At 47.0% G+C, this 26738-nt stretch overlaps 1 protein-coding gene across 5 annotated transcripts in view; it reads left to right on the top strand.

Moving 5' to 3' along the window:
* EYA3 (EYA transcriptional coactivator and phosphatase 3) overlaps window positions 1–26738 on the top strand; it is a 143549-nt gene that overhangs the window by 101672 nt on the left and 15139 nt on the right. For all 5 annotated transcript variants that reach the window (XM_030539105.1, XM_030539108.1, XM_030539104.1 and 2 more), the window contains 3 exons: window positions 7394–7483; window positions 11238–11296; window positions 13861–14021. In XM_030539105.1, coding sequence (XP_030394965.1) covers window positions 7394–7483; window positions 11238–11296; window positions 13861–14021 — 310 coding nt within the window. The remainder of the gene's footprint in view (window positions 1–7393; window positions 7484–11237; window positions 11297–13860; window positions 14022–26738) is intronic.

The following is a 26738-nucleotide window of genomic DNA, read 5'->3' as shown; positions in this document are numbered from 1 at the left end:
GTTCGTGATTCTGCAATGGACACCTCATTCAGTGCAGTAGTCCTCCATTCCACGGTTCTCTGTCATCTTCCTCACATCCTCCTCCTACATAGGTACTGCTTGTTAATCACCGTCAGTGGAATACAATAAGGACCATCACTTGAAGTAGTTGTAGTAGTAGTGGAGGTTACTTACCTGTAACTGAAGGTTCTTTTTTGAGTGATTGCTCATGTGCATTCCAATAGGTATGTGCACACGCCACATGCACGATAGCCAGAAAGCTTTTCCCCTAGCGGTACCTATTAGGTTGGCTGTGGAGACCCCTAGAGTGGTGCCTTCATGGTGGTGTATATATGTCCCTGACAACCCGCCGCCTGCTCAATTCCTTCTTACCGCCCATGACAGTCGTTGGAACAGCTCAGTCTCTTGCTTCTGCAAGTGCCTTACTTAGTGGTTCCCTGGTTTTTCTGTGTAAATCGTTCAGTAGTTGTTAGTTAATAGTGTAGGTTAGTTTAGCTTACTTTGGGGGGGGTTCCTCCCCGCTCTTCACTCCCCACCTCCGGGGCTTGCCTCGGTCTCAGGGGTTTAAGGTGTGCGAGAGTGTGCGAAATCTGTGCCAATAAGCGATCCGCACACCACCTGTCTCAAGTGCCTCAAGGAGGGACATCAGACAGATAAGTGTCCTATTTGCAGGAGTGTCAGACCTGGGACTAAGAGAGAGCGTGACTGTTGGCTGAAGCTCCTCCTGATGGAGTCCGCCCTTCAGTCAGAGCAGACACTGGCATCCTTGGTGTGCAGCACACTGGCCTCAGTGTGGGATGTCCCAGCACTGAGGAAGGACTCCACCAGGGAGCACCGGCACTGCTCCCTGGCCCCCAAGGCCAGTGCCACACGGCGACACTGTTCACAGTCCCCGGTGCCACATAAGAAAAAGAAACCAGAAAGGGGACGTTCCCCTGTCAGGAAACCGAGGAGAGATTCCAGTGGGGTACATCCTTTGGTGGGACACCCTTGGTCTGGTCCCCAAGAACCGGCGCCATTGACTCTGGCCCCAGTTGCAGAGCCGTTGAGTCTGGTGAGAATGGACACTCCTACCCGGGACAATTTGGAGGGTGAGCTTGACCTCCCCTCCACTCTGGACACATATGAGGCAGCTTGAGACCTCATTGCCATGACGGCACAGTACCTGGCTTCGCAAACTCAGGCAATGCCAATAGCACCAGCGACGGCATTGACTGCGGCGTCATGCCCGGCACCCCAGACAACTCTGACACCCATCACGGCACCGATGGTGGCACCGCCGTTGATTCATCATCAGGGGAAGCCCATGATGTTACGGTGCCGCTCTCCCTCTCCGTAGCACCGTCGGGCTCTGCTCCCCCATGGTTGGGTACAAAGTACTCATCAGAGTCAGACGCAGAATTGTCTGTGTCCTGACACAGTCACCACCCTTCCCAGTCCCGGCACCAATCTTGGCACCGTAGACCAGCAGAACAATCAGCACCAGCCATCTCTTGGCCACTTCAGTGGCAGGACTCAGTGCAGTGGCCTTTTTGGATCCCTTGGGCCTACCACCAGGCTCAGGGTCAGGGATCTAGACCTGTATCGGTGGTATCGGCTCCTCCATCAGCGACGTCGATGGCACGCTACACCCCTAGGGCCCCTGAGGATCCAGTACAGGACACGGCTGTTGAGTGGCCACATACAATCACAGCCTCACCTCCACCGACGTTGGTGGCACCTGATCCTCTGGTCGCGGGCATCTCCGAGGTACTTGAGAACTAGAGAACCTGAGGGATACGAAGACTTGGGAACCAATTCCTCCTCCTCACCAGACAAGGTAGTGGCGGGCACTTCCACCACTCTACCATCAATGGACACCAAGGGCCACCAGGGCCTCCTTAGGAGGGTGGCAGTTAACCTCAACCTCCAGGCAGAGGAGGTTATGAAGGATTCAGATCTGATGGAAGACATCCTCACTTCCAAGGGTCCTTCTAGAGTGGCCTTGCCTCTCATAAGGACAATTCTGAATACCATGAAAGTGCTCTGGGAAACCCTGGCCTCTATACCATCAATGGCTAAAGGGGTCAAGAGACGTTACTTTGTGCCACAAAACAGCTATAAGCACCTTTTTACCCACCCCTGACCGGGGACTTTGGTGGTTGACGTGGCAAACTGCAAGGAGGAACAAGGACAACCAGCCCTGCACCTAAGTCATGTGATGCCAAGAAACTAGATCTCTTTGGCCATAAAGTTTATTCGACGGGCGAGCTCCAGCTTCAGTTGGCGAATCAGCAGGCAGAACTTAGCCAATACGCTTTTGATTCCTGGCACTCGTTGGCTGTGTTCCAGGAGTTAATCCCAGCTGACTCACGCAAGGAGTTTGGTGTGCTCCTTGAGGAGGGTAGAGTAGTATCTCGGACTGCCCTCCAGGCAGCCCTGGACGTGGCAGCCTCTGCAGCTCGAACCATGGCCACCTCAGTAGCAATGAGGAACAGTGTGTGGCTACAGGTTTTGTGTATCCCACCAGAGGTTCAGAACACTATAAGACCTCCCATTTGACTGTGAGGGCCTGTTCACCCAAAATATGGACACGCACTTGCACAGACTGAAGGACTCTTAGACGACTCTGAAGTCTCTGGGGCTATACACCCCAGTGCCTCAGAGAAAGCCCTTTAGACCTCAGCCCCCATCCCGCTTCTACCTGGGGCCTCCTCAGCAAGATCCCCCTAGGAGGAGGGGCAGAAATAATAGGAGGCGCCCACCTCAATCCTCCTCGGGCCAAGGCTAGGGTTCAACCAAACAGCCCCTTGGCCCCAAGCCCAACTTTTGAAGATACGCCTGAGGATGGTGCATCAGTCACCATCTTGCATTACCCCTCTCTCTCCCCTCCCCTTTGTGAATCGACTCTCCTACTTCTGCTGTGCTTGATCTCGGATCACATCAGACCGCTGGGTCCTCAGCACAGTGGGGGCGGGATATTCTATTCAATTTTGTTCCCTCTCGCCCTCCCAACCCCCTTCCCTGTTCCTCTTCAGGGACCCCTCTCATGAGCAACTCCCTTTTATAAGAGGTGCAATCGCTCCTTGCTCTAGGGGCAATAGAGGAGGTTCCTCGGGAATTCAGGAGCAAGGGGGTCTACTCCTGCTATTTCCTCATCCCGAAGGCCAAGGGTGGGCTTCAGCCTGTCCTGGACCTACGAGACCTCAACACATTCATAAAGGTGAAGTTTCACGTGGTCTCTCTGGCCACCATCATTCCCTCCCTGGATCCGGGAGACTGGTACGCCGCCCTTGACTTGAAGGACACGTACTTTCACATTGCTATTATCCCAACCCACAGATGCTTTCTCAGATTCGGGATCAGTGGCTGGCACTATCAGTTCAGGGTACTCCCATTTGGTCTGTCAGCGGCCACCCAGGTGTTCACCAAGTGTATGGCAGTAGTGGCGGCCTTCCTCCCCAAGCGCCAGATGCTGCTATTCCTCTGTCTGAATGACTGGCTCATCAAGGCCGAGTCCCAAGCACAGGCAGCAGAGCACATGTCTGTGGCCCGGGCTACGTTTCACAGGCTGGGTCTTATATTGAACGAGCCCAAGTCCACATTGACCCCCACACAAAGGATAGAGTTCATTGGCACTCTCTTGGGCTCCATGCATGCAAGGTGTGCCTTCTGGAACTGCATTCAAGGAGCTCACAGACATTATCCAGACTCTTCTCCACTTCCCCACAACCACGGCCAGAAATTGTATGAGACTATTGGGGCACATGGCGGCCTGTACAGACGTGGTACAGCACGCCAGGCTGTGCCTGCGGCCCCTCCAGGCCACAGATGGCTCTGTTTTTTGCCACCCCAAGCATGGCAGTCAGGCAGCCTTCGGTGGCGTTTCTGAGGGAGGTCTGCCCCCGTCATGCGGATTCGACGGCAGTTCTGCGAATGATCTGCCGATCCCGCACTGGCATACCCACCGCTGAACTGCGGGACCTTCGGACTTCCCGCAGAAACGCGCTTACTGCACTGGTGCCTGGAGCCGCCCCTGCTCCAGGCAGAGGGAGCGCAGGTGCACAGGCAAGGCAGGAACCCATTGGACTCAATAGTGACCCTCCTGCCTCGCATTCTCCACTCTCTCCACTGGTGGCTGCAACCACAGCTGGTTTGTGCGAGTGTACCCTTTTGCAAAACCCCAACCCACGCTTTCCTTGGCCATGGAAGCCTCAGCACTCGGTTGGGGAGTGGATCTGGGCAATACCTGAACCCAGGGCCTCTGGTCCCATGCAGAGATATCGCTTCACATCAACGTGAGGGAGCTGAGAGTGGTTCGCCTGGCATGCCAGGTGTTTCAGACCCGTTTTCAGGGCATGTGCATATCAGTGGTCATAGACAATACTGAAGCGATGTTCTATATAAACAAATGGAGGTGCTCACTCCTCTCCCCTCTGTCAGGAAGTCCTTGCACTGTAGTACTTCTGTATCGCCCACTCCATACACCTGCAGCATCACACCTTCCAGGGGGGCAGAAGGAGCTGGCAGACCGCCTCAGCCGCTCATTCCATGGATGTGAGTGGTCCCTCAGACCGGACATTGCTCACTCAATTTTCCAGAGGTGGGGCTCTCCCCACTTGGACCTCTTTGCAATGCAGAGCAACCGTAAGTGCCAGAGATTCTGCTCCTTCCTGAACCACAGCCCAGGCTGCACCACGGACACCTTTCACTTATCATGAACGGGTCATGTACACGTGCCCACCATTCCCCCTCATACACAGAGTGCTCCTCAAGACTCATCAGTACAGGGCTTCCCTGATCCTCATAGTGCCAGCGTGGCCTCACCAGCACTGGTTCACCATGTTACTGAACCTCTCAGTGGACGAACCAGTAGCGCTCCCTCTCTCTCGGACCCTAATCACACAGGACCACGGCTGTCTACAGCACCCCATCCTGAAGTCCCTCGACCTTATGGTGTGGAAACTCCATGGCTGAACCCTCTTGAGCTTCAGTGCTCGCACTCAGCGAGGGAGGTCCAGTTGGGAAGGTAGGAAACCCTCCACACGAGCCATTTACCTGGCTAAGTAGAAGGGTTTCTCCATTTGGTCTTGACAAAGGGGAACTGAGCCACAATCAGCCCCACTTCCCCTTATTTTGGACTATCTTTTATAGCTCAAACACCAAGGGTTAGTAATATCATCCCCGAGGGTACACCTTGCGGCCATCTCGGCCTTTCACTCTGGAACAGCGAGTGGGTCAGTGTTCAGTAACTTCATGGTGGGCAGGTTTCTTAAGGGGCTAGACAGACTTTATCCTCCCACTACATCAACCAGTTCCCCCGTGACCTGGTCCTGTCCTCGCTCATGGGGCCCCCCCTCTCTCCTCCCTTTCCTGGAAGGTGGCTTTTCTAGTGGCTATAATTTCTGCTGGAAGAGTATCTGAACTCAGGACACTGACGTCTGAACCGCCTTATACGGTATTTTATAAAGACAAGGTGCAGCTACACCCCCACCCTGTGTTCCTGCCTAAAGTTGTCTCCCAGTTTCATGTGAACCAGGATATATTCTTACCTGTGTTCTTTTCTAAACCCCATGCCACTAACAGGGAGCACATGTTCCATTCCTTGGATGTTAGATGTGCCTTAGCATTGAACATTGAACGCACAAAGCCATTTCGTAAGTCACTGCAGCTCTTTATTGCCAAGGCAGAAAGAATGAGGGGGCTCCTGATCTTGTTCCAGCACATCTCATCATGGATCACGTCCTGCATCAGGACTTGCTATGACGTGACCGAAGTTCCAGCCCCTCCGATTATGGCACACTCTACCACAGCACAGGTTGCCTCCGCAGCTTTCCTGGCACAGATCCCTATCCAGGACATCTGCAAGGCTGTGACCTGGTCTTCAGTTCACACCTTCACTTCCTGCTATGCCATCACCCAGCAGGCGAGGGATGATGCTGGGTTGGTAGGGCAGTCCTACACTTGGTAACTAGTTGAACTCCGACTCCTTCCCCAGAATAACTGCTTGGAAGTTTCCTATGGGAATGTACGTGAGCAATCACTCAAAGAAGAAAAAAACGTTTACTTACCTCTTGTAACTGTTGTTCTTCGAGATGTGTTGCTCATGTCCATTCCAAATCCCGCCTGCCTCCCCACTGTTGGAATATTCTGGCAAGAAGGAACTGAGCAGTGGCGGGTTGCCAGGGACATGTATACACCGCCATGTAGGCACCACTCTAGGGGTCTCCATAGCCGACCCGACAGGTACCGCTAGGGGAAAAGCTTTCCAGCAATCATGCACGTGGCACGCTCATACGCCTATTGGCATGGACATGAGCAATACATTGTGAAGAACAACAGTTACAAGAGGTAAGTAACCGTTTTTTCTTTGAGATTTGTGGTTCCTATCTGTATTCCAATCCCACTCTCTTTCCCCTCTGCGGTGGAGACACAGTTGGTCCGCCTGCCCTTTGTCGCCTCAGGCGAAACCACGAGGCAATACAGAGGCACGTGCACAGACTGGACACTACTATTTTCAAAAGCTCTGGCCCTGGGCGCATGGCACATGCGTATAACCCTCAGGGGAATACAGATAGGGGCCATGCATCTCGAAGAACTGCCAGTTACAGGTAAGTAACCTCTCCTTTTATTTGAACAAAGGAGTAACCACTTCAAAGAAGAGAATACTAGATCAAGTACCTACAAAGCTAGGAGGTGAAGACTGCAAACACATTCATTTTAATTAAGTACAAGGCTATGAATTGATGTATTTTTGAAGTGCAGATGCTGGCAGAAATTAAGGATTATGCACTGTGTAATTTCAGCCCCTTTGCGCTGAGATCATTTAACTTTCATCATTTGGAGGTTTCATTTGTCAAATATTTTAAGTGCTTAAATGTAAACTAAAATAATATTTGTTTTGGCTTACATTTTAAAAATGTCAGTATTACAGCTGCTATATAATTTTCAAAATAAATGGGCAAAGCACATTAAGCTTGCTTTTTTATTGTGTGGTCACTTTCTTGCTAACTCCAGTGATTAACAAAGCATGTCCCTGTCATTAGTATGAATCAGTGAGTTTCCAGTATAGAGTGAAGATAAATAGAGCCTCTCGGAAACATACTGAACAATCACAAATAATTTTTCTGTTTTGCTTCTGGAAGTATATCTGTCCAAACTGCACAGCACTGTAGTTTGATTTGTTTTACTTTGATACTTTAATAGAATCTGGCTTTTCTTCAGGTGCCCACAATATTTTAGGGGTTTTACAATCCATACAATTGAATGGTATGGAAAAAAACCAACAACCCATGCCAGCACATTTTAGCCTTGGGATCCAGTGGGAAACCTGTGAAACTTCATTGGCCAGAGGTTTATCTCTACTTTAGTACAGAACCAGGGCAAAACTTTCTTTTTCTGTCTTGTTTTCCAGGACCCAACTCTAGTGATTGGCTCAGGTCTGACAATGGAGGAGATGATTTTCGAAGTGGCCGACACACACTTATTTTTCAATGACTTAGAGGTATGTGCCAGTTGTTTCTTCAGGAACCTAAACATCAGAAACTTCCGGATGAGAATACTATTTCTAATGACACAAACAAATGTGAAACAGAACTTAATATGAAAAGCTAATAGCATCTATCAGAACTAAAGCTGTACAGGAACAAAGCTGATGTGTGAGCCAAGATCATACAAAATGGAACACACTCAGTCAATCAGCCTGCTGTAATTGACAAATACAGAAATGCTGTTGAAGTGTGTAAGGCCTTGCTTCACTCAGCCAATCATCATAATACATTATAAATTAGGATATTATATATAATAAATATGGCTTACCCAAGGAGGTGTGGAAGTACTTCAGATTCTGCAAATAAATGGTTGGGAGTAGAAATCAGATCTTACTGACGTCTAGTCCCTTACTATAAATACTAGTTTACATTGCCCCTGAGTATACACTTCTATTTTTAAAAGATAACACTATAGCTGCTGGGTTTAGATCAGGAACCATGAGCTATTACATGTGTGAGCATCTCAGTGTACTCCACAGTTGCTTTTAAAAATACAAATATTAGAAAAACTGCCAACAATTTTCATTAGTGTTTCCAGAAATGTAGTTTTTTGTTAATTTTCTGCTGGCCCTGTTTGGCATTGAGCTTTACAAAGAAAGCAGTCAAGTTATGTCATGTTCCAGCTCATGATGCTTGTCAAGTCTTCTCCACACAGTGCAGTCTGGACGGTCTGAGATGGTAAAGCCCAAAATACAGTCTCTCTTGTTGGCAACTCAGTGTTCCAAGGTAGAAAGAGCTACGTACATGATTTTGCCTTGACATTTATAAGAGATTGCTTAATCTTGGCTGCATTAACCTGAATTTGATACAAGTGTAAACATGTTCTGTGATGTTACTACTGTAGGAAATGCACTTTGGGCTAATTAAAGGCATTGAAGTGAGGATTTTGAATTGACTATAATCTCCCTATTGCCACCTGTCACAGTTTCCGACGTTACTGCACTTCTGACTCTCTTGTAGACGCTTTGCTGGCATCCTACTTAACTGATGGCTAGAGGTCTGAAACATTTCTCAGGGCAGAGTCTTGTGCGTTTCTCCCTCTCGACTGGGGATTTCAGCTGCAACTTCTCCTGCAGTTCACTGTGGTTGTCCCAGCACATCTGAATTTAGATCAGCACCTGCAGCTCTACTGTCTCTGAGACAAAGTACAAAAGTATTACAGAAAAAAATGTAACTTAAAAACAACCAGCAATTCACCTACAGTATTCAAATAGCCAGACAGATAGGTAGATATCTGTTACCTCCTGCCTGAAAGGAGCATATCGCAGCTCTCTCACATCCTGGTGACCTGTCTTAACTTCAAGACTTTAAGAACATAATTTTTAGTATAGATACACAATGCCTTAAATATTATCTGTACACACATTTCACTATGATCATTAGGAATCATAGTGGACTACTGGCTCTTGGCAGAGCTCTCACATCCCACCCTCTGGTGAACTATTATGCAGATCTCTGATCCAGGGGATCCCTGTAAAACCCCTGCACTCTGTGCCCTCTGCCCGTTGGCACCAAGGAGTCTGTGGGTCCCAATTCTCATCAACAGCGATGCAAGCGCTGCACTTAGGTTTGTATCCTGCACTATATTCAAAGTTTCCCCGGTCCTTGGTGGTGTCTTTACTAGTTCTTTCCTTCAGTTCCTCATGTTTGCTACCACTGCTTCGGCTCAAATGGGCAAAGCGATGTTGGGATCAGTAGTTTAGACTAGGCTCCAGGCAGCCACCAGTGTTTTTACTAGACCGAGCCAATGACTGACTTGTTTGTTTGGTGTCCAGACAGAAACATCATAAAAACAAAATAAAAAGGTTAGTTTCAAATCAAAACTGAATTTTCTCTGTTTTTCTCAACGAAACGAAAAAAAAGAAAAAATTTCATTTGGCTCAAACAAACATTTTGAATGTCAATTTGAACCAACATTTCATTTGAAATGTTGATTTGAAACAACGTCAGATTGATGTATTTTTAAATTTTCAAAATTTGTTTTCAGGTTTGGGGTTGCTTTTTTTTGACTGAAACTGTTTGCCAAATTCAGACCAAATTTGCGAATGGGTTTGGTGCCCTGAACAATGCATTTATTGGCAAATTTACTATTTGCCAAAAAAATTATGCTGAGCTGTAGTTTTAACTGCCACATCACCTATGCTCAGGGTAGGTCTCCACAAGGTGGTTAAAATGCCAGCAGCTGCTAGTGAGCTCTTTGAGACGCGTGGTCTTACCGTAACTTCCAGTGGTAACAGCAAGGGAAAATTTTTCAAGAAAAAGGGCATTTAGGGATATGACTCTGCACTGGCTCTTTCTCTACTCAGCACTGCACTGTTTGCAATATCGCCACTGCGTTACAGGCTGGTGGCGCGTCTCCATGGCTGCTTTATGGGGATGGAATTAATTTTGTATTTGGATCATCATTGATCAAATGTTTCAGCATGGCACAAAATACAGTAAAATACCGTGTGGATTTGGTAGCCAAGGTGAAAATAACAAATGAGCTTCATACAGTATAGCTGCAGAGGTATCAGTCTCAGGATATTAGCGAGACAAGGTGGGAGAGGTAATGTATTTTATTGGACCAACTTCTGTTGGTGAGCGAGACAGGCTTTCAAGCTTACACAGAGCTCTTCTTCAGGTCTGGGAAAGATACTCCCCATCACAGCTAAATTCAAGGTTAAACAGATTGTTTTGCATAAGTAGCTAGCACATACTCTAAGGGACCATTCAAGGAAGAGTGGTCTGTTAACACCTCTGGAGCTTAAATTCATATCTCTGCTAGGCGCTGAAAATCGTGGACTGAACAGAGATACTGGATTTATGACTGCTTATAACAATGTGTAACCCACTAACCCCTTCTTTGTGTCCTATGACTGCAGAGGTGTAATGGGCCACTCTACCTTGAATTGTCCCTTACAATATGTACTAACTACTTATGCTAAACAATCTGTTCCACCTTGCATTTAGCTATGATGCTTGAGTGCTTCCCCCAGAGCTGAAGAAGAGCTCTGTGGGTATGTCTACGCTGCAGCTAGACACCTGCAGCTGATCTGTGCCAGTTGGCTCAGGCTGTGGCTGTGTGGCAGTCTAATTGCAGTGTAGATCTCCAGGCTCAGGCTGCAGCCCAAGCTCTGGGACCTTCCCACCTCGCAGGGTCCTAGAGCCTGTGCTCCAGCCCCAGCCCAGAAGTCGACACTGCAGTAAACAGCCCGACAACCCAAACCCTGTGAGCCTGAGTCAGCTGGCATGAGCCAGTTGTGGGTTTCTAACAGCAGCATAGACATGCTGTGTGAAGCTCACAGTTGGTCCACCTCACTCACTTTGTCACTCTAAATGAGCATCAGAAGTTCAATCGTGGTAAACTCCGACAATTTCAATTATTTGTTCAAATGTTCTGAACCTTTGTGTCACAAACCTGAATTGAAATGTCATGGGAGCAAACTCTGTCCAGACATTTCTGGTACTTTAAGTTCCAGTCTTGGCCAGAACCTGCAAGTGCAGAGGTGCTGAGGAATGAAATCTCAAATGTGAGAGGCAAAGATAAGTGAAGTTCTTTGAACCTCAGAAAGGTTTGTTTTGGGAGACAAGATGGAAGATTTCATCTAAACCAGTTTGCTAATCGTGTTGGGTAATCTAAGATTAGGACATAGAACAGAAATTGGCTGGTTGTATATGAGTGCATTCCTCAGCTACAGCAATCTGTGGGTCTTTTGTCTTCAACAGGAGTGTGACCAGGTGCATGTAGAAGATGTTGCATCAGATGACAATGGACAAGACTTAAGGTGGTATATTTAAGATGTGTGTGGAGTGAGCAACTGATCTAGTGCTTCTCTGTTTGAGAGATTTACTACAAGAAAAGCTGTGGGGGAAGGGGAAGCTACTTAGCCAAACAATCCAGCATCACCACTTTTATGCTCTGTTGTACTATCTGGTGGTTGAAACTGGATAAACTTGAGGAGCAGGCTCAGAGTCTGAGATCACGCCCTCTGAAAGTCCTGCCAGAGTCTTTGACATGACACCGTGCAGCTGTGAGCTAGGGTGAATGGTTGACACAAGCTAGAAAGGCCTTCTAGATCATTTTGGCCAGCACAGGCTTACTCCCTTGTTTGTGGTTCTCACATTTTATCATAGAGGGACCATCTCTGAATCTAAGCTTCCCACTTTCCCTGGACCAACTCTACACCTTGATTCGAAGTAAAGCAATGTTAGGACAGTATTGAGACAAGATTGGTTCAACTGTCTGGATGGTATCTGTGCTTCTCCTTGGAGGAGGGAGGGTGGCGGTGGTCCTTGGCATCTTATTTCTTCTCCCTGGCAGGGGTGTCCTTCACACTTGCTAGGCCTGAATCTCCCCACTCGCCAGGATACTCTGCAGTCAGGTTTTGGGCTGGCTGCTGCCCCTCCATATATGATGGTCTTTGCAAATTGGCTTGATTGAATGTACACCAAAGAAACTGTCCACAAAGAGATGAAGCAGCCATAGAGGGTTCAGAAAGTGTTTTCCCCCTCTCTCCCAGTTTGCCCAGATTAGGACAGTGAGAGCAAGTGCACAGTGCTGAGAGAAACCAAAGACAAATTTCTAAAATTTCAGCTATTCACATGGAAACTGGTCAGCTGGGATAGGGTTTAGCAAAGCAGCCTCTTGACCCCTTACACAAAAGGTGTAGCTAGCTGTAGCGCACACAAGAGGAGAGGCTTTTTGTGATCTGGGCTCACGTAACACACAGGTGTCGGTCTGAGATGTAACTACAGTTGGACCATTAAATAAGTGACACCAATATAATATAGTTAAAATGGTCACAGAAGACTGCAAGGAACTTCAGAGGAACCTAACACAACTAGGTGACAGAGCAACATGCTGACAGATGAACTTCAGTATTGACAAGTGCAGGGAAGAGTACATTGAAAGGAATAATTTGAACTACTTGGCTTCCAAATTAACCCTTCAGAAAAAGAGACCAGGCTATGGTTGTGGTCATGTCTGTGAATGCATCAGCTCGGTGCAAAAAAGCAAACAAGGTGTGAAGTGTCATTAAACAGGCTAGAGAATACAGCTGACAGTATTTATAATGGCATGTCCTTACCTTGGAAATTGTACCCTATTACCTGACAATTGAAAAGGCAGATTCGTTTCCAGACTATTTAATGGAAGACCTGCAACCCTACCGACACATTAGTCTGAGTGTAATACAGTACCAGACAATCTTGGATTGAATTGTGAAAAAATTGTCTAAATACCTAGAGGAAAGAATTATGCATAGTAAGCAGCATGTGCTCAGTAAACCTAAACTGCACTTGACAGATCCGCTGGCCTGAGGTAGACAGGTAACACAGTAAAGGTAACGTAACTAGATTTCAGTGGAACCTTTTTGTACAGAAGCCAATGAAAGCAGGAAGTCAGAAAGCAACTGCAAAGAAAACTGGAACATGTTGGCTGAGAGGCAGCAAGGTCTTAATGGAGAACCACCAAATGAGGGAGGTAGCTAATGGGTTCTTACAGGCAGTCTCTGGCTTGTGCATCTCAATACAATATGATCTGAAGTGCAAAGTGAGGTTAGTGAGATGCCCTAAACCAGGAGGGATTCACATATTTAGCTTTTGAGGAGTTTAGGTTCTAGATACATATCTGTGAATTTAAACAAATTTATTAAAACTTCTCACTTAAAAAAAAAAGTCCAGTGTCTCAAGCCAAGAAATGTGGCAGTTCGAGCTCAGCAGTGAAAAGGGGAAAGTGACTTATTTAGAAAGCCTTAGTGCAGAAACAAGTGCCATTATGTGTGTGTAGAGAGAGGCATTTCCAGTAAAGCAAAGACCTCTTGTCCTGTTGAGACTGTGCTGGGGATGCTGCTTGGAGTGCTTCCTGTCTCCCCAGTTGAGGGTCAAGAAGGATGATGCCAATGAGAGAAGAAGAGACCTATGAAAAGAGAGTGATTACATTTGATTACTATGGCCTGGAGGAGAGGTGATTAAAGGGGAATATAATGCTATATAACTGGGAGGTGTTAGCTGAGGGAGGAGAAGACAGTTTCTGTAGGTGAGGGAGTGAAAGAGGAATAATCTCACACTTTGAATGCAATGGTTCAGGTGCAGTAGTGAGACCAGTTGAACTTTGAAGTAAATTTCCCAGTGAGCACACAGAGTCCCCATCTTCACTGGTGCTGAGGAACAGGCCTGTAACGTAGAGAGAGGTCCTGCCTGCAATGGAGGGGGCGGGAGGGAAAGGACTGTCGGTTCCAGAGGCTTGATCAGCCATGGGCAGAGAGTGAAACTAGAAAACCACCAGTTAGGAGGGTGTCAGCCAGCCTGCTGCTGTAGCTTGTGTAACAGGTTTGTTTTTCTGCTATAGTAACTACAGTTTCTCCACGGATGGCTTCACTGGCTCAGGAAGCAACGCAAATCACAGCTCCGCCGTGGGGGCGCAGGGAGGAGTGGACTGGATGAGAAAACTGGCTTTCCGCTACCGCAGAGTGCGAGAGATCTATGACAAGCACAAAAGCAACGTTGGAGGTGAGTGCAGGCCACACATGTTTTGCACAGGTGCTGGAACCTTGACCACAGGCTGGAGTTTGAGCACCATGCACAAAGCGGAGTTCTTGCTGGAAGCTGTTCCACATACAGTAACTTTTACTTGTCCTGGTGCTTGGGCATTAGCAAAGCCGCGGCCCCTAAGACAGCATATGGGATCCACCCTTTGGAAGAGCCCAGAACCTTCATTGTTTCCATTTCCTAGCTTCAGGGAACAAATAAATAACTTTTCCTTATTCACTTTCTCCACACCACTCACGATTTTATACACCTCTATCATATCCCCCCTTAGTCTCCTCTTTTCCAAACTGAAAAGTCCTGGCTTCCTTAATCTCTTCTCATATGGGACCTGTTCCAAACTCCTAATCATTTTAGTTGCCCTTCTCTGAACCTTTTCTAATGCCAATATATCTTTTTTGAGATGAGCAGACTACATCTGTATGTAGTATTCAAGATGTGGGCGTACCATGGATTTATGTAAGGGCAATAAGATATTCTCTGTCTTATTCTCTATCTCCCTTTTAATGATTCCTAACATCCTGTTTGCTTTTTTGACTGCCACTGCACACTGCGTGGACGTCTTCAGAGAACTATCCACGATGACTTCAAAATCTTTTTCCTGATCAGCTGTAGCTAAATTAGCCCCCATCATATTGCATGGATAGTTAGGGTTATTTTTCTCAATGTGCATTACTTTATATTTATCCACATTAAATTTAATTTGCCATTTTGTTGCCCAATCACTTAGTTTTGTGAGATCTTTCAAGTTCTTCACAGTCTGCTTTGGTCTTAATTATCTTGAGCAGTTTAGTGTCATCTGCAAACTTTGCCATCTCACTTTTTACCCCGTTCTCCATATCATTTATGAATAAGTTGAATAGACTTGGTCCTAGCACTGACCCTTGTTACCCTCTCCATTCTGAAAATTTACCATTTATTCCTACTCTTTGTTCCCTGTCATAGAATCATAGCATATCAGGGTTGGAAGGGACCTCAGGAGGTCATCTAGTCCAACCCCTTGCTCAGAGCAGGACCAATTCCCAACTAAATCTCCCCAGCCAGGGCTTTGTCAAGCCTGACCTTAAAAACCTCTAAGGAAGGAGATTCCACCACCTTCCTGGGTAACTCGTTCCAGTGCTTCACCACCCTCCTAGTGAAAAAGTTTTTCCTAATATCCAACCTAAATCTCCCCCACTGCAACTTGAGACCATTACTCCTTGTTCTGTCATCTGCTACCACTGAGAACAGTCTAGATCCATCCTCTTTGGAACCCCCTTTCAGGTAGTTGAAAGCAGCTATCAAATCCCCCCTCATTCTTCTCTTCTGCAGACTAAATAATCCTAGTTCCCTCAGCCTCGCCTCATAAATCATGTGCTCTGGCCCCCTAATTATTTTCATTGCCCTCCACTGGACTCTTTCCAATTTTTCCACATCCTTCTTGTAGTGTGGGGCCCAAAACTGGACACAGTACTCCATAGACTCATAGACTTTAAGGTCAGAAAGGACCATTATGATCATCTAGTCTGACCTCCTGCACAACGCAGGCCACACAATCTCACCCATCCACTCCTGTAGCAAACCCTTAGCCTATGTCTGAGTTATTGAAGTCCTCAAATTGTAGTTTGAAGACCTCAAGCTGCAGAGAATCCTCCAGCAAGTGACCCGTGCCCCATGCTGCAGAGGAAGGCGAAAAACCTCCAGGGCCTCTGCCAATCTGCCCTGGAGGAAAATTACTTCCCAACCCCAAATATGGCAATCAGTTGAGCATATGGGCAAGACTCACCAGCCAGCACCCAGAAAAGAATTCTCTGTAGTAACTCAGATCCCACCCCATCTAACATCCCATCACAGACCACCGGGCATACTTACCTGCTGATAATCAAATATCAATTGCCAAATGAATTGCCAAAATTAGGTTATCCCATCAGACCATCCCCTCCATAAACTTATCAAGCTTAGTCTTAAAGCCAGATATGTCTTTTGCCCCCACTACACCCCTTGGAAGGCTGGTCCAGAACTTCACTCCTCTAATGGTTAGAAACCTTCATCTAATTTCAAGTCTAAACTTCCTAATGTCCAGTTTATATCCATTTGTTCTTGTGTCCCCATTGGTACTAAGCTTAAATATTTCCTCTCGCTCCCTAATATTTATCCCTCTGATATATTTATAAAGAACAATCATATCCCCCCTCAGTCTTCTTTTGGTTAGGCTAAACAAGCCAAGCTCTTTGAGTCTCCTTTCATAAGATAAATTTTGCATTCCTCGGATCATCCTAATAGCCCTTCTCTGTAACTGTTCCAGTTTGAATTCATCCTTCTTAAACATAGGAAGCCAGAACTGCACACAGTACTCCAGATGGGGCCTCATCAGTGCCTTGTATAATGGTACTAACACCTCCTTATCTTTGCTGGAAGTACCTCGCCTGATGCATCCTAAAACTGCATTAGCGTCAACCAGTGTTGAATGGAGGGGAATGATCACGTCCCTCGATCTGCTGGCAATGCCCCTACTGTCTTTTAACCAGTTCTCAATCCATGAAAGGAACTTCCCTCTTATTCCATGGCAACTTAATTTACATAAGAGCCTTTGGTGAGGGACCTTGTCAAAGGCTTTCTGGAAATCTAAGTACACTAAGTCCACTGGATCCCCCTTGTCCACATGTTTGTCTACTCCTTCAAAAAACTCTACTAGATTAGTAAGACATGATTTCCCTTTATAATAACCATGTTGACTTTTGCCCAATAAGTTATGTTCTTCTATGTGTCTGACAATTTTATTCTTTATGATTGTTTCAACTAATTTGCCCGGTACTGACGTTAGACTTACTGGTCTGTAATTGCTGGGATCACCTCTAAAGAGCCCTTTTTAATTATTGGCTTTACATTAGCTATCTTCCAGTCATTGGGTACAGAAGCTGATTTAAAGGACATGTTACAAACCATAGTTGTTAGTTCCGCAGTTTCACGTTTGAATTCTTTCAGAACTCTTGGGTGAATGCCATCTGGTACCGGTGACTTGCTACTGTTAAGTTTATCAATTAATTCCAAATCCTCCTCTAGTGACACCTCAGTCTGAGACAATTCCTCAGATTTGTCACCTACAAAAGCCGGCTTAGATTCTCCCTAACATCCTCAGCCGTGAAGACTGAAGCAAAGAATCCATTTAGTTTCTCCACAATGACTTTATCGTCTTTAAGTGCTCCTTTTGCATCTCTATAGTCCAGGGGCCCCATTGGTTGTTTAGGAGGCTTCCTGCTTCTGATGTACTTAGAAAACATTTTGTTATTACCTTCTGAGTTTTTGGCTAGCTGTTCTGCAAACTCCTTTTGGGCTTTTCTTATTACATTTTTACACTTAATTTTGCAGTGTTTATGCTCCTATCTATTACCTCACTAGGATTTGACTTCCACTTTTTAAAACATGCCTTTTTATCTCCCACTGCTTCTTCACGGTGGCTCTTTTTTAGTTCTTTTACTGTGTTTTTTAATTTGAGGTATATATTTAAGTTGGGCCTGTATTATGGTGTCTGTCAAGGTTTATTTCTCCACTTTGAACTTTAGAGTACAAATGTAGGGAACCTGCATGGACCATTCTAAGCTTAATTCCTAGCTTAGATCTGGTAACGCTGCCACCAGCCAAAAATATAGTGTTTGGCACACTTCCTGTTCCCCAAAACCTTCCCTGGGGGAACACAAATCCAAACCCCTTGGATCTGAACACAAGGAGAAATTAACCTTCCCCCTCTCCTTTTCCCCCCACCAATCCCTGGTGAGTTCAGACTCAATCCCTTGGATTTTAAAAGAAGGAAAAAATCAGTCAGACTCTTAAAAAACAAAGCTTTTAATTAAAGAAATAAAAAGTAAAAATTATCTCTGTAAAATCAGGATGGAAAATGCTTTACAGGGTATTCAGATTCATATAGACTAGAGAGACCTCCCCTGCCCCCCCAGCCTTAGATTCAAAGTTACAGCAAACAGAGGTAAAAATCCTTCCAGCAAAAGGAAAAGCATTCAGAAGTTGAAAGAAAACAAACATAAGACTAATCCGCCTTGCCTGGCTATACTTACAATTTTGAAACATGAAAGACTGATTCAGAAAGATTTGGAGAGCCTGGTTGTACGTCTGGTCCCTCTTTGTCCCAAGAGCGAACAACGAACAACACAAACAACACAAACAGAGACTTCCCTCCATCAAGATTTGAAAGTATCTTGTCCCCCCATTGGTCCTCTGGTGAGGTGCAGCCAGGTTCACTGAGCTTCTTAACTCTTTACAGGTAAAAGAGACGTTAACCCTTAACCATCTGTTTATGACAGTATCTTTGAAGAGTGTCCATGCAGCTTGCAGGGATTTCACTCTAGTCACTGAACCTTTTAATTTCTGTTTAACTAACCCCCTCATTTTTGCATCGTTCCCCTTTCTGAAGTTAAATGCCACAGTGTTGGGCTGTTGAAGTGTTCTGCCCACCACAGGCATGTTAAAAGTTATTATATTATGCTATTTCCAAGCATTACCAGGGGCAGCTCTAGCTTTTTTGCTGCTCCAAGCACGGCAGACAGGCGGCCTTCGGCAGCACGCCTGTGGGAGGTCCCTGGTCCCACAGATTCAGCGTACCCGCCACCGAATTGCCGCCGAACCTGCGGGACCGGCGGACCTCCTGCAGGCAAGCCGCCAAAGGCTGCCTGACTGCCGCCCTCACAGGGACTGGCAGGCTGCCCCCCACGGCTTGCCGCCCCAGGCGAACACTTGGAGCGTTGGTGCCTGGAGCCGCTGCTGAGCGTTGCATCTTGGACCAGATCCTGTGCTCCGCTCAGGACTTAATCGAGAATTGCCTCTCCTCTAGTGGGTTCCTGTACTAGCTGCTCCAAGAAGCAGTCATTTAAAGTATCGAGAAATTTTGTCTTTGCATTTTGTCCTGAGGTGACATGTTCCCAGTCAATAGGGGGATAATTGAAATCCCCCACTATTATCAAGTTCTTTATTTTGACAGCCTCTCTAATCTCCCTTAGCATTTCATCATCAGTATCACTGTCCTGGTCAGGTGGTCGATAATAGATTCCCTAATGTTATGTTCTTATTAGAGCATGAAATTACTATCCATCGAGATTCTATGGAACATGTGGATTCACTTAAGATTTTTACTTCAGTTGATTGCACATTTTCTTTCACATATAGTGCCACTTCCCCACCCCCCGCATGACCTGTTCTGTACTTCCAGTATATTTGGTACCATGGAATGATTGTGTCCCATTGACTGTCTTCACTCCACCAGGTTTCTGTGATGCCTATCATATCAATATCCTCCTTTATCACAAGGCACTCTAGTTCACTCATCTTAATATTTAGACTTCTAGCTTCTTCTTCGAGTGCTGTCCCTGTCGGTGCTCCACTCTAGGTGACGGTGCGTCCTGGCGCCATTGATTGGAAATTTTCGGTAGCAGTGCCTGGTTGGGATGCACGCACTCAGTTGGTATCTCCCGTCTTGTTGGAATCTTCCTGAGTGTGTGTGCCCCACACCCTCCTCAGTTCCTTCTCAACCATCCTCGGCCGAAGACGAAACTCCAGGCAGAGCTGCCTTCTCTTCCCTGGTCTCTATAGGAAACAGTAACAAAGAACATAGAAATAATTATTAGTTACATCCCAGTTGTTTCCCTTCCTTGAGTGTAGTTACATAGTCAGTTACTTAGCTTAAAAAAAAAAAATCCCTCAGGCTTGTCTCGCATTGAGACACTCTCCTCGGCCATCTCTAATTCATAATGACAGGAGCTTCAGGATTCAAATGGTATATTTCCTGTCAGGAATCCATGCCACGGACAGATGGGCACTCATACTGTGTGAAGTGCCTCGGGGACACCCAAATCCCTGTGAAGTGCCTCCCTTGCGCGAGCCTCAAGTCAAGAGCTTGTCGCGACAGGGATCTGCGGCTCAAAATGCTGATGATGGAAAAATCCTTACAGCCGCTTTCAGAGATGGGAAAGGTTAAACCCGCTCCCATACGTTCCCCAGCCAGATCGGAACCGGTGGGCAGCGTTGCTTCACCCTCCCTGGAGCAGAGGCAAGAAGCAGAACAGTCTCACAGGAGAGACTTTAACAAGGGTAGGGGGTCTCCCGGGAGATCCCTACCTTCTGTGCGGACAGCACCAAAGGCAGGTGCCTCAGCTTTTTCTAATGCCTCAGCCACAGCTCTGACAGAATGCAGAGGCAGGGACCCGACCTACCATTTCAGGAAGATCCTTGTGGCTCTGGTCCCCTCGGCACCGCAAACGGCCGCGGTGCCGGCAGTGCACTGCTCCTTGGCACCGCAAACAGCCGTGGTGCCGGCAGCGCGCTGCTCCCCTGCAGGGAGAAAAACGTTGGCACCGAGGCTATCTTCCACCCGGGGACCAGTAGCAGATGCCCTGCAGGGCACCTCCAAGCAGTCTGCAGCACTACTGTCACTTGCACTTTCTCCTGCTAATGAGCTAGAGCAGAGAGCAGGCTCAGCTCAGCCCAGGGAGCAGGAGCAACAGTTTCTCACTCAATGTGACCTTTCAGTGCCACCTGAGCCTCACTCTCCGCTCCTAGGTACACAGGGCTCATTTTTTGAACCGCCGCTCTCTCCACCTGAACTGGTTTTCACTGATGGTGAACTTGATTTACAGCAGCAAACGGAGTTCTCCCCTCCTGCTTCTCCTCCACAGGCACCTCTGCCACCTCAGGTCATGGCTCAAGACCACCAGCCTCAGTTTCCCTACTTCATCCCCCCATGGGCAACACCTGGGTTCTCCTACCCTATGCCTTGGCCTCAGCGGTACCCTTGGCGTCATCCTCCTTCTGTGCATCAATCTCCTGCTCCGTCCACTTCTAAGGTGCCTGAGCCCCCTCCTGAGTATGCAAGTTACGCCATATCCTTAACTCTCCATTAACCCTGGAAGGAGCCCTCCTCCCTCCGCCTCCACAGGCCGTGGACGACTGTAAACAATTTCAAGAACTTTTCAGGAGGGTGACACTCAGTCAAGATATCCCCTTTCAAGAGGTTCAGGAGATGCAACACAGACTCCTCAGAATCCTTCAACCATCTGCAGCCTCAAAAATCGCGCTCCCTATAAACGAAGCACTCCTGGAGCCAGCTGACACTCTCTGGCAAACCCCAGCGTCTTTAGTACAACTTGCAAAAAGGCCGAACGTAAAGACTATATCCCTGCTAAGGACGCTGACTTCCTATTTTTTTTCATCCACCACCGAACTCCCTTGTAATGGATGCAGTTGCACAGAGTACGAAACAGTCACAATATCAACCCACCCTGCAAGACAAGGACCTTAGACGCCTTGATGTCTTGGGCAGCAAGGTTTATATGTCCTCCACACTACAATTCAGAATTGCAAACTATTCTACTCCCCTCGCCAGTTACGACTTTGATAATTACACTAAACTTTTGAATTTGCCTCCTACATTCCAGAGGATATGAGAGCAGACTTCAAATCAATCCTGACTGAGGGCCAGCTGATTTCCAGAATGGCCCTACAGGCATCTCTAGACACGGCAGACACAGCAGCCTGTTCAACTGCAACTGCTGTGGTTATGCGCAGATCCTCATGGCTCTCTGCATCTGGCATCCCCAAAGAACTGCAGACCAAAGTGGAGGATCTCCCTTTTGATAAGGACAAACTTTCTCCTACCCTCCTACCCTTCCCTGTCCCTCTTCAGGGACCCTTCTCACGACCACTTACTTCGCACAGAAGTGGTGCATCTTCTTCAACTAGGTGCAGTGGAATCTGTGCCGACGCAAAATCAAGGGTCAGGTTTCTACTCCCATTGCTTTCTAACTCAGAAAAAGACCAGAGGATGGAGGCCTATACTAGATCTACGCCAACTGAACAAATTCGTGAGGATACAAAGATTCAAGATGGTCACACTGGGCACAATAATACCTGCACTGGATCAAGGGGACTGGTTCAAAGCCCTCGACCTACAGCATGCTTACTTTCATATATCAATTCATCCAGCTCACAGACGCTTCCTACGATTCGCAATCAGTCATGACCATTTTCAATACAGAGTTCTTCCTTTCGGACCCGCCACAGCACTGAGAGTTTTTTTCCAAGACTCTAGCCGTGGTCGTGGCTCACCTCCGCAAACACGGGGTCACGCTGTTCCCATATCTGGACGATTGCCTTATCAAGAGCAACTCCTATGGCAAGACACTTCAAGCTACCCGTTTCACCATCTCCCTCTTTCACAGCCTGGGCCTCCAAATAAACATCCAAAATCCACTCTGACACCTAAACAACAGATCGAGTTCATCGGAGCTCATCTCGACTCAATCCAGAGCAGGGTCTCACTCCAATATCACAGATTTCTCGCTATCACGCAGCTCAAACGCACGCTCTCTATTCGTCCCAGGACACCGGCAAGACTTTGCCTACAGCTCCTTGGTCACATGGCAGCCATCACCTTCGTGGTTCACTGCGCCAGGCTACACATGAGATGTCTCCAGGGCTGGCTCATTTCCAATTTCAAACCCAACAGACACACCTTAGGGATGCTGCTAACTCCTCCTCCCAATGTTATAGCTTCCTAGCATTGGTAAACAAGTCCAGAAAACCTCTGCACAGTGGTTTCCTTCCAGCAATGTTCCCCAATGCTCATGCTCACCACAGACGCTTCCCTAATCGGTTGGGGAGCACACCTAGGGCGGAACAAGGCCGGTGGTCCACATCAGAGACGCACCTACACATAAATCTCTTAGAGCTCAGAGCTGTGAGGTGAGCATGCCTTCACTTTCTTTCCCTCAGAAAGAACAAATCTCTTTGGGCCTTAAAAGACAACATAGCATGCATGTACTACATAAACCGACAAGGGGGAGCCCGATCACATTCGCTTTGCATGGAAGCCATTCAACTATGGAATTGGTGCATACGACGTCGAATACAAATCATCACTTCCTGCCTACCAGGCTGCCGCAACACTACTGCCGATGCACTCAGCAGGCACTTCCTGACACAACGCGAATGGGAACTGCACCCCGCAGTACTCCAACAGCTCTTCTCCCTCTGGGGCACCTCGTCAATAGATCTCTTTGCCACGACCCAGAATTGAAAATGTTCTGTTTTACTCCAGAGAGGGACTCGGGACTGCATCCCTTGGAGATGCATTCCTCATCCCATGGAACAACTCCCTCCTGTACGCCTTCCACCAATCCCTCTGTTACACAGGGTTCTTCGGAAGATTGCGAAGGCAAGCCCTGGGTCATCCTTATTGCCCTGGCTTGGCCAAGACAGATGTGGTATCCCTACCTCCTCTGCATATCCTCCCGTCACCCATGGGTTCTCCCCAACAGGCCAGACCACGTTTCCCAGGACAACGGACGGGTTCTTCACCCCAACTCCAAAAGCTCCACCTCACAGCCTGGTTCCTTCATGGTTCGAAACCCATGAACTAGCCTGTTCCGAGCAAGTCCAATATGTCCTCCTGCACAGTAGGAAAGACTCCACTCATAAAACCTACCTGCAGAAGTGGAAGCGTTTCGCCCCGATGCTCACGTAATCACTTAGCACTCAATAACGTGACCCTCCCTAACATTCTAGACTACCTCCTGAAACTAAAACAGGAAGGACTTTCGCTCAGCTCCATCAAAGTGCACCTGGCGGCGCTTACCATCTTCCATGACCTATTAGACAGTTATTCATTCTTTACGCACTCCACCATAAAACGCTTTCTCACGGGCCTGCAAAATCTCTACCCTGAAATTTACCCAACAGTGGCTGCTTGGAATCTTACCCTTGTTCTTCATGCTCTCATGAAACCTCCATTTGAGGCCTTGGCTACCTCCTCTCATCTTCATATGTCCATGAAGGTGGCTTTCTTAGTTGCCATAACATCAGCAGGGAGAGTTGGTGAAATGAGCGCCCTGATGGCCCACCCTCCCTACACAATCTTCTCCAAAGACAAAGTCACTTTGAGACCACATCCTAAATTTCTTCCTAAGGTGGTATCAACCTTCCACCTCAACCAACCTATATACTTAACTACTTTCTATCCCAAACCTCACAAGACTCCGCAAGAGGCAACCCTGCATACTCTTGTCGCCAGGCGAGCAATCGCCTTTTATTTAGACAGGACCAAACCATTTCGGAAGTCCCCACAACTCATTGTTTCCATTACCGAAAGATCGAAAGGTACGGCTATCTCTAAACAATGTCTATCCAAGTGGATCTCTGACTGCATCAGATCCTGTTACCATGCGCAAAATCTTCAACCGCCCGAAGGCATTAGAACTCATTCCACTCGAGCCATGTCCACATCTGTTGCCTTCCTACACTATGTTCCCATTCCTGACATCTGCAAAGTGGCTATGGGGTCATCTGAACACACGTTTGCAAAACGCTATGTTCTCACGCAAGACACCATGGCAGACACCATAGTAGACCATACAGTACTATCTACAGTACTCCCTGCTGCATCTCCAAAGTCCCACCAACCATAGTGGGTACTGCTACACATTCACCTAGAGTGGAGCACCCACAGGGACAGCACTCGAAGAAGAAGAGAAAGTTACTTGCCTTGCAGTAAATGAGGTTCTTCAAGATGTGTGTCGCTGTGGGTGCTCCACTCCCCGCCCTCCTCCCCTCTACTTTGGAGTACTAGTATGATTCTCCACAGTAGGGAAGGAACTGAGGAGGGTATGGGGCGCACGCACTCGGGAAGCTTCCAACGAGACGGGAGATACCAACTGAGTGCGTGCGTCCCAACCAGGCACTGCTACCAAAAATCTCCGATCAATGGTGCCGGGACGCACCGTCACCTAGAGTGGAGCACCCACAGGGACACACATCTCGAAGAACCTCAGTTACTGCAAGGTGAGTAACTTTCTCATTTGTGTACAAGCATTTTAAAAACTTGTCCCTGTTTATTTATCTGCCCTTTTCTGATGTGTCGGATTCTTTATGTGAATGTTTCTCGTCTGATCTGGCCCATACTTCATCCTCTTCCATCCTCTCCTCTTGACTAGAACCTAGAGAATCTCTATCAATAGACTGTCCCCTAAGAGAAGTCTGTGTCCGATCCACATGCTCCTCTGCAGCAGTCGGCTTTTCCCCATCTCCTAGTTTAAAAACTGCTCTACAACCTTTTTAATGTTAAGTGCCAGCAATCTGGTTCCACTTTGGTTTAGGTGAAGCCCATCCTTCCTGTATAAGCTCCCCCATCCCAAAAGTTTCCCCAGTTCCTAATAAATCTAAACCCCTCTTCTCTACACCATTGTTTCATCCACACATTGAGACTCTGAACTGAACTGAAAGGCCAGAACTGAAAGGCAATCTGATGCCGTTTGCTAGTTATGCAGATCGCCTTGATCAGTCTCCAGTGCCTTTAGCAGGTTATAATCTTTGCATTAAATGTAAAATTTCCCATTGGAGCTCCATATTGCTCGCCTTAAATAGCTCGAAATAAACCATTCTACACTTAACAACATTTATTTTCACAAATCTTAATTTGTTTCCCATGTGAAAAAAGGAGATATTCAAAAGGTTGTTCAGCAGTACAGAGTGCAGAGTGACACTGGTTTGTGATGTGAGATGGAGAATCCCACAACTGGAATTGCAGCATGTTAGGCCTTGTTTGCATTACCCAGGCTTAGCTCGTGTTGGTGTGGTGCTGGACTATCGTTGCTAGAGGTCAGGACTGAGGTGAATTGGCACAATGTTAGCTGGTGAGGAGTATGAAATGTTGCACATTATCACACTGCCTACGTCTCCTTAGGTTCACTGGATTCATCCTTAACTGCAGCGAGTTTTCCTGAAATGTGTGCTGTGTGCTCTGTTCAGAATGCTGGGCCCACAGTTTGGTGCGTCTTTTTATTAAAATTTGTTGGCAGAATTCTTTGAATTCCTTATCCAGTTTCTTCTCTTCTCTTCCTCCCACAAAGTGTTCTCTTAATGATCCCAAAACTCTGTATTGCCCACACTAACCCTAGAGCGGTAGTGGGATGTGCAAATGTACTAGTGACAGCACTACTAACCCTTGTATTTAAGTCTTCTCACTAAAGTTGGAAGTCTCTTTCTAAAAGATCTGTACTCTAGCTCTCAAACATACATTCTAGACTTGGTACAGGATTTACTGGATGGAATTCTCTGGCCTGTGCTATGCAGGAAGTCAGATGGGATGATCAGAATTGTCTCTTCAGGCCCTATGAATCTATAAATATAGTGCTTTACTGCTTCATTGTGCTGCACAGATATCTTTGCCCCAATGTTGAGGTAGTTAGGTCAGCATTTTTCCTTTCTTACAGATGGGGAAGTTCAGATACATAGAGGTTATAGACTTGCCCAAGGCCACACAGTAAGTCAGTGTCAGGACTGTGAATAGAACCCAGGAGTTCCTACCTAGCTCCTTGTCCTTCACTCAGTGCACTTTGGAATGGAACAAAATGGAACAGATTGTACTGTCAGTCCTCTAAGAGTTAGTTTTACGCAATCCTGTCAAAGTATCACGAAATGCCTGCCCTGTTTCCTCTTCCCCACACTCCGTAGAATTCAAACACCAGTTACAATCCTGACTTCCCAGCCGTGTCACCTGTGTGCATGGAAACTGACTTACCAGCTTCTGTTTTCTTAATCTCACAGCCAGGTTTGAAAACAACCCTTCTAACATGCCTTTTCCAGCCCATCAGACCAGAAAGCACTGCAGTTACCTTGAGGTCCAAATGGGGCAGTTCTCTGCAT

This window comes from Gopherus evgoodei, chromosome 20, assembly GCF_007399415.2.
Source record: "Gopherus evgoodei ecotype Sinaloan lineage chromosome 20, rGopEvg1_v1.p, whole genome shotgun sequence".
NCBI lineage: Eukaryota > Metazoa > Chordata > Testudines > Testudinidae > Gopherus > Gopherus evgoodei.
Note: the sequence above shows the minus strand (reverse complement) of the source record. Positions and strands in the feature narration are given on the sequence as shown.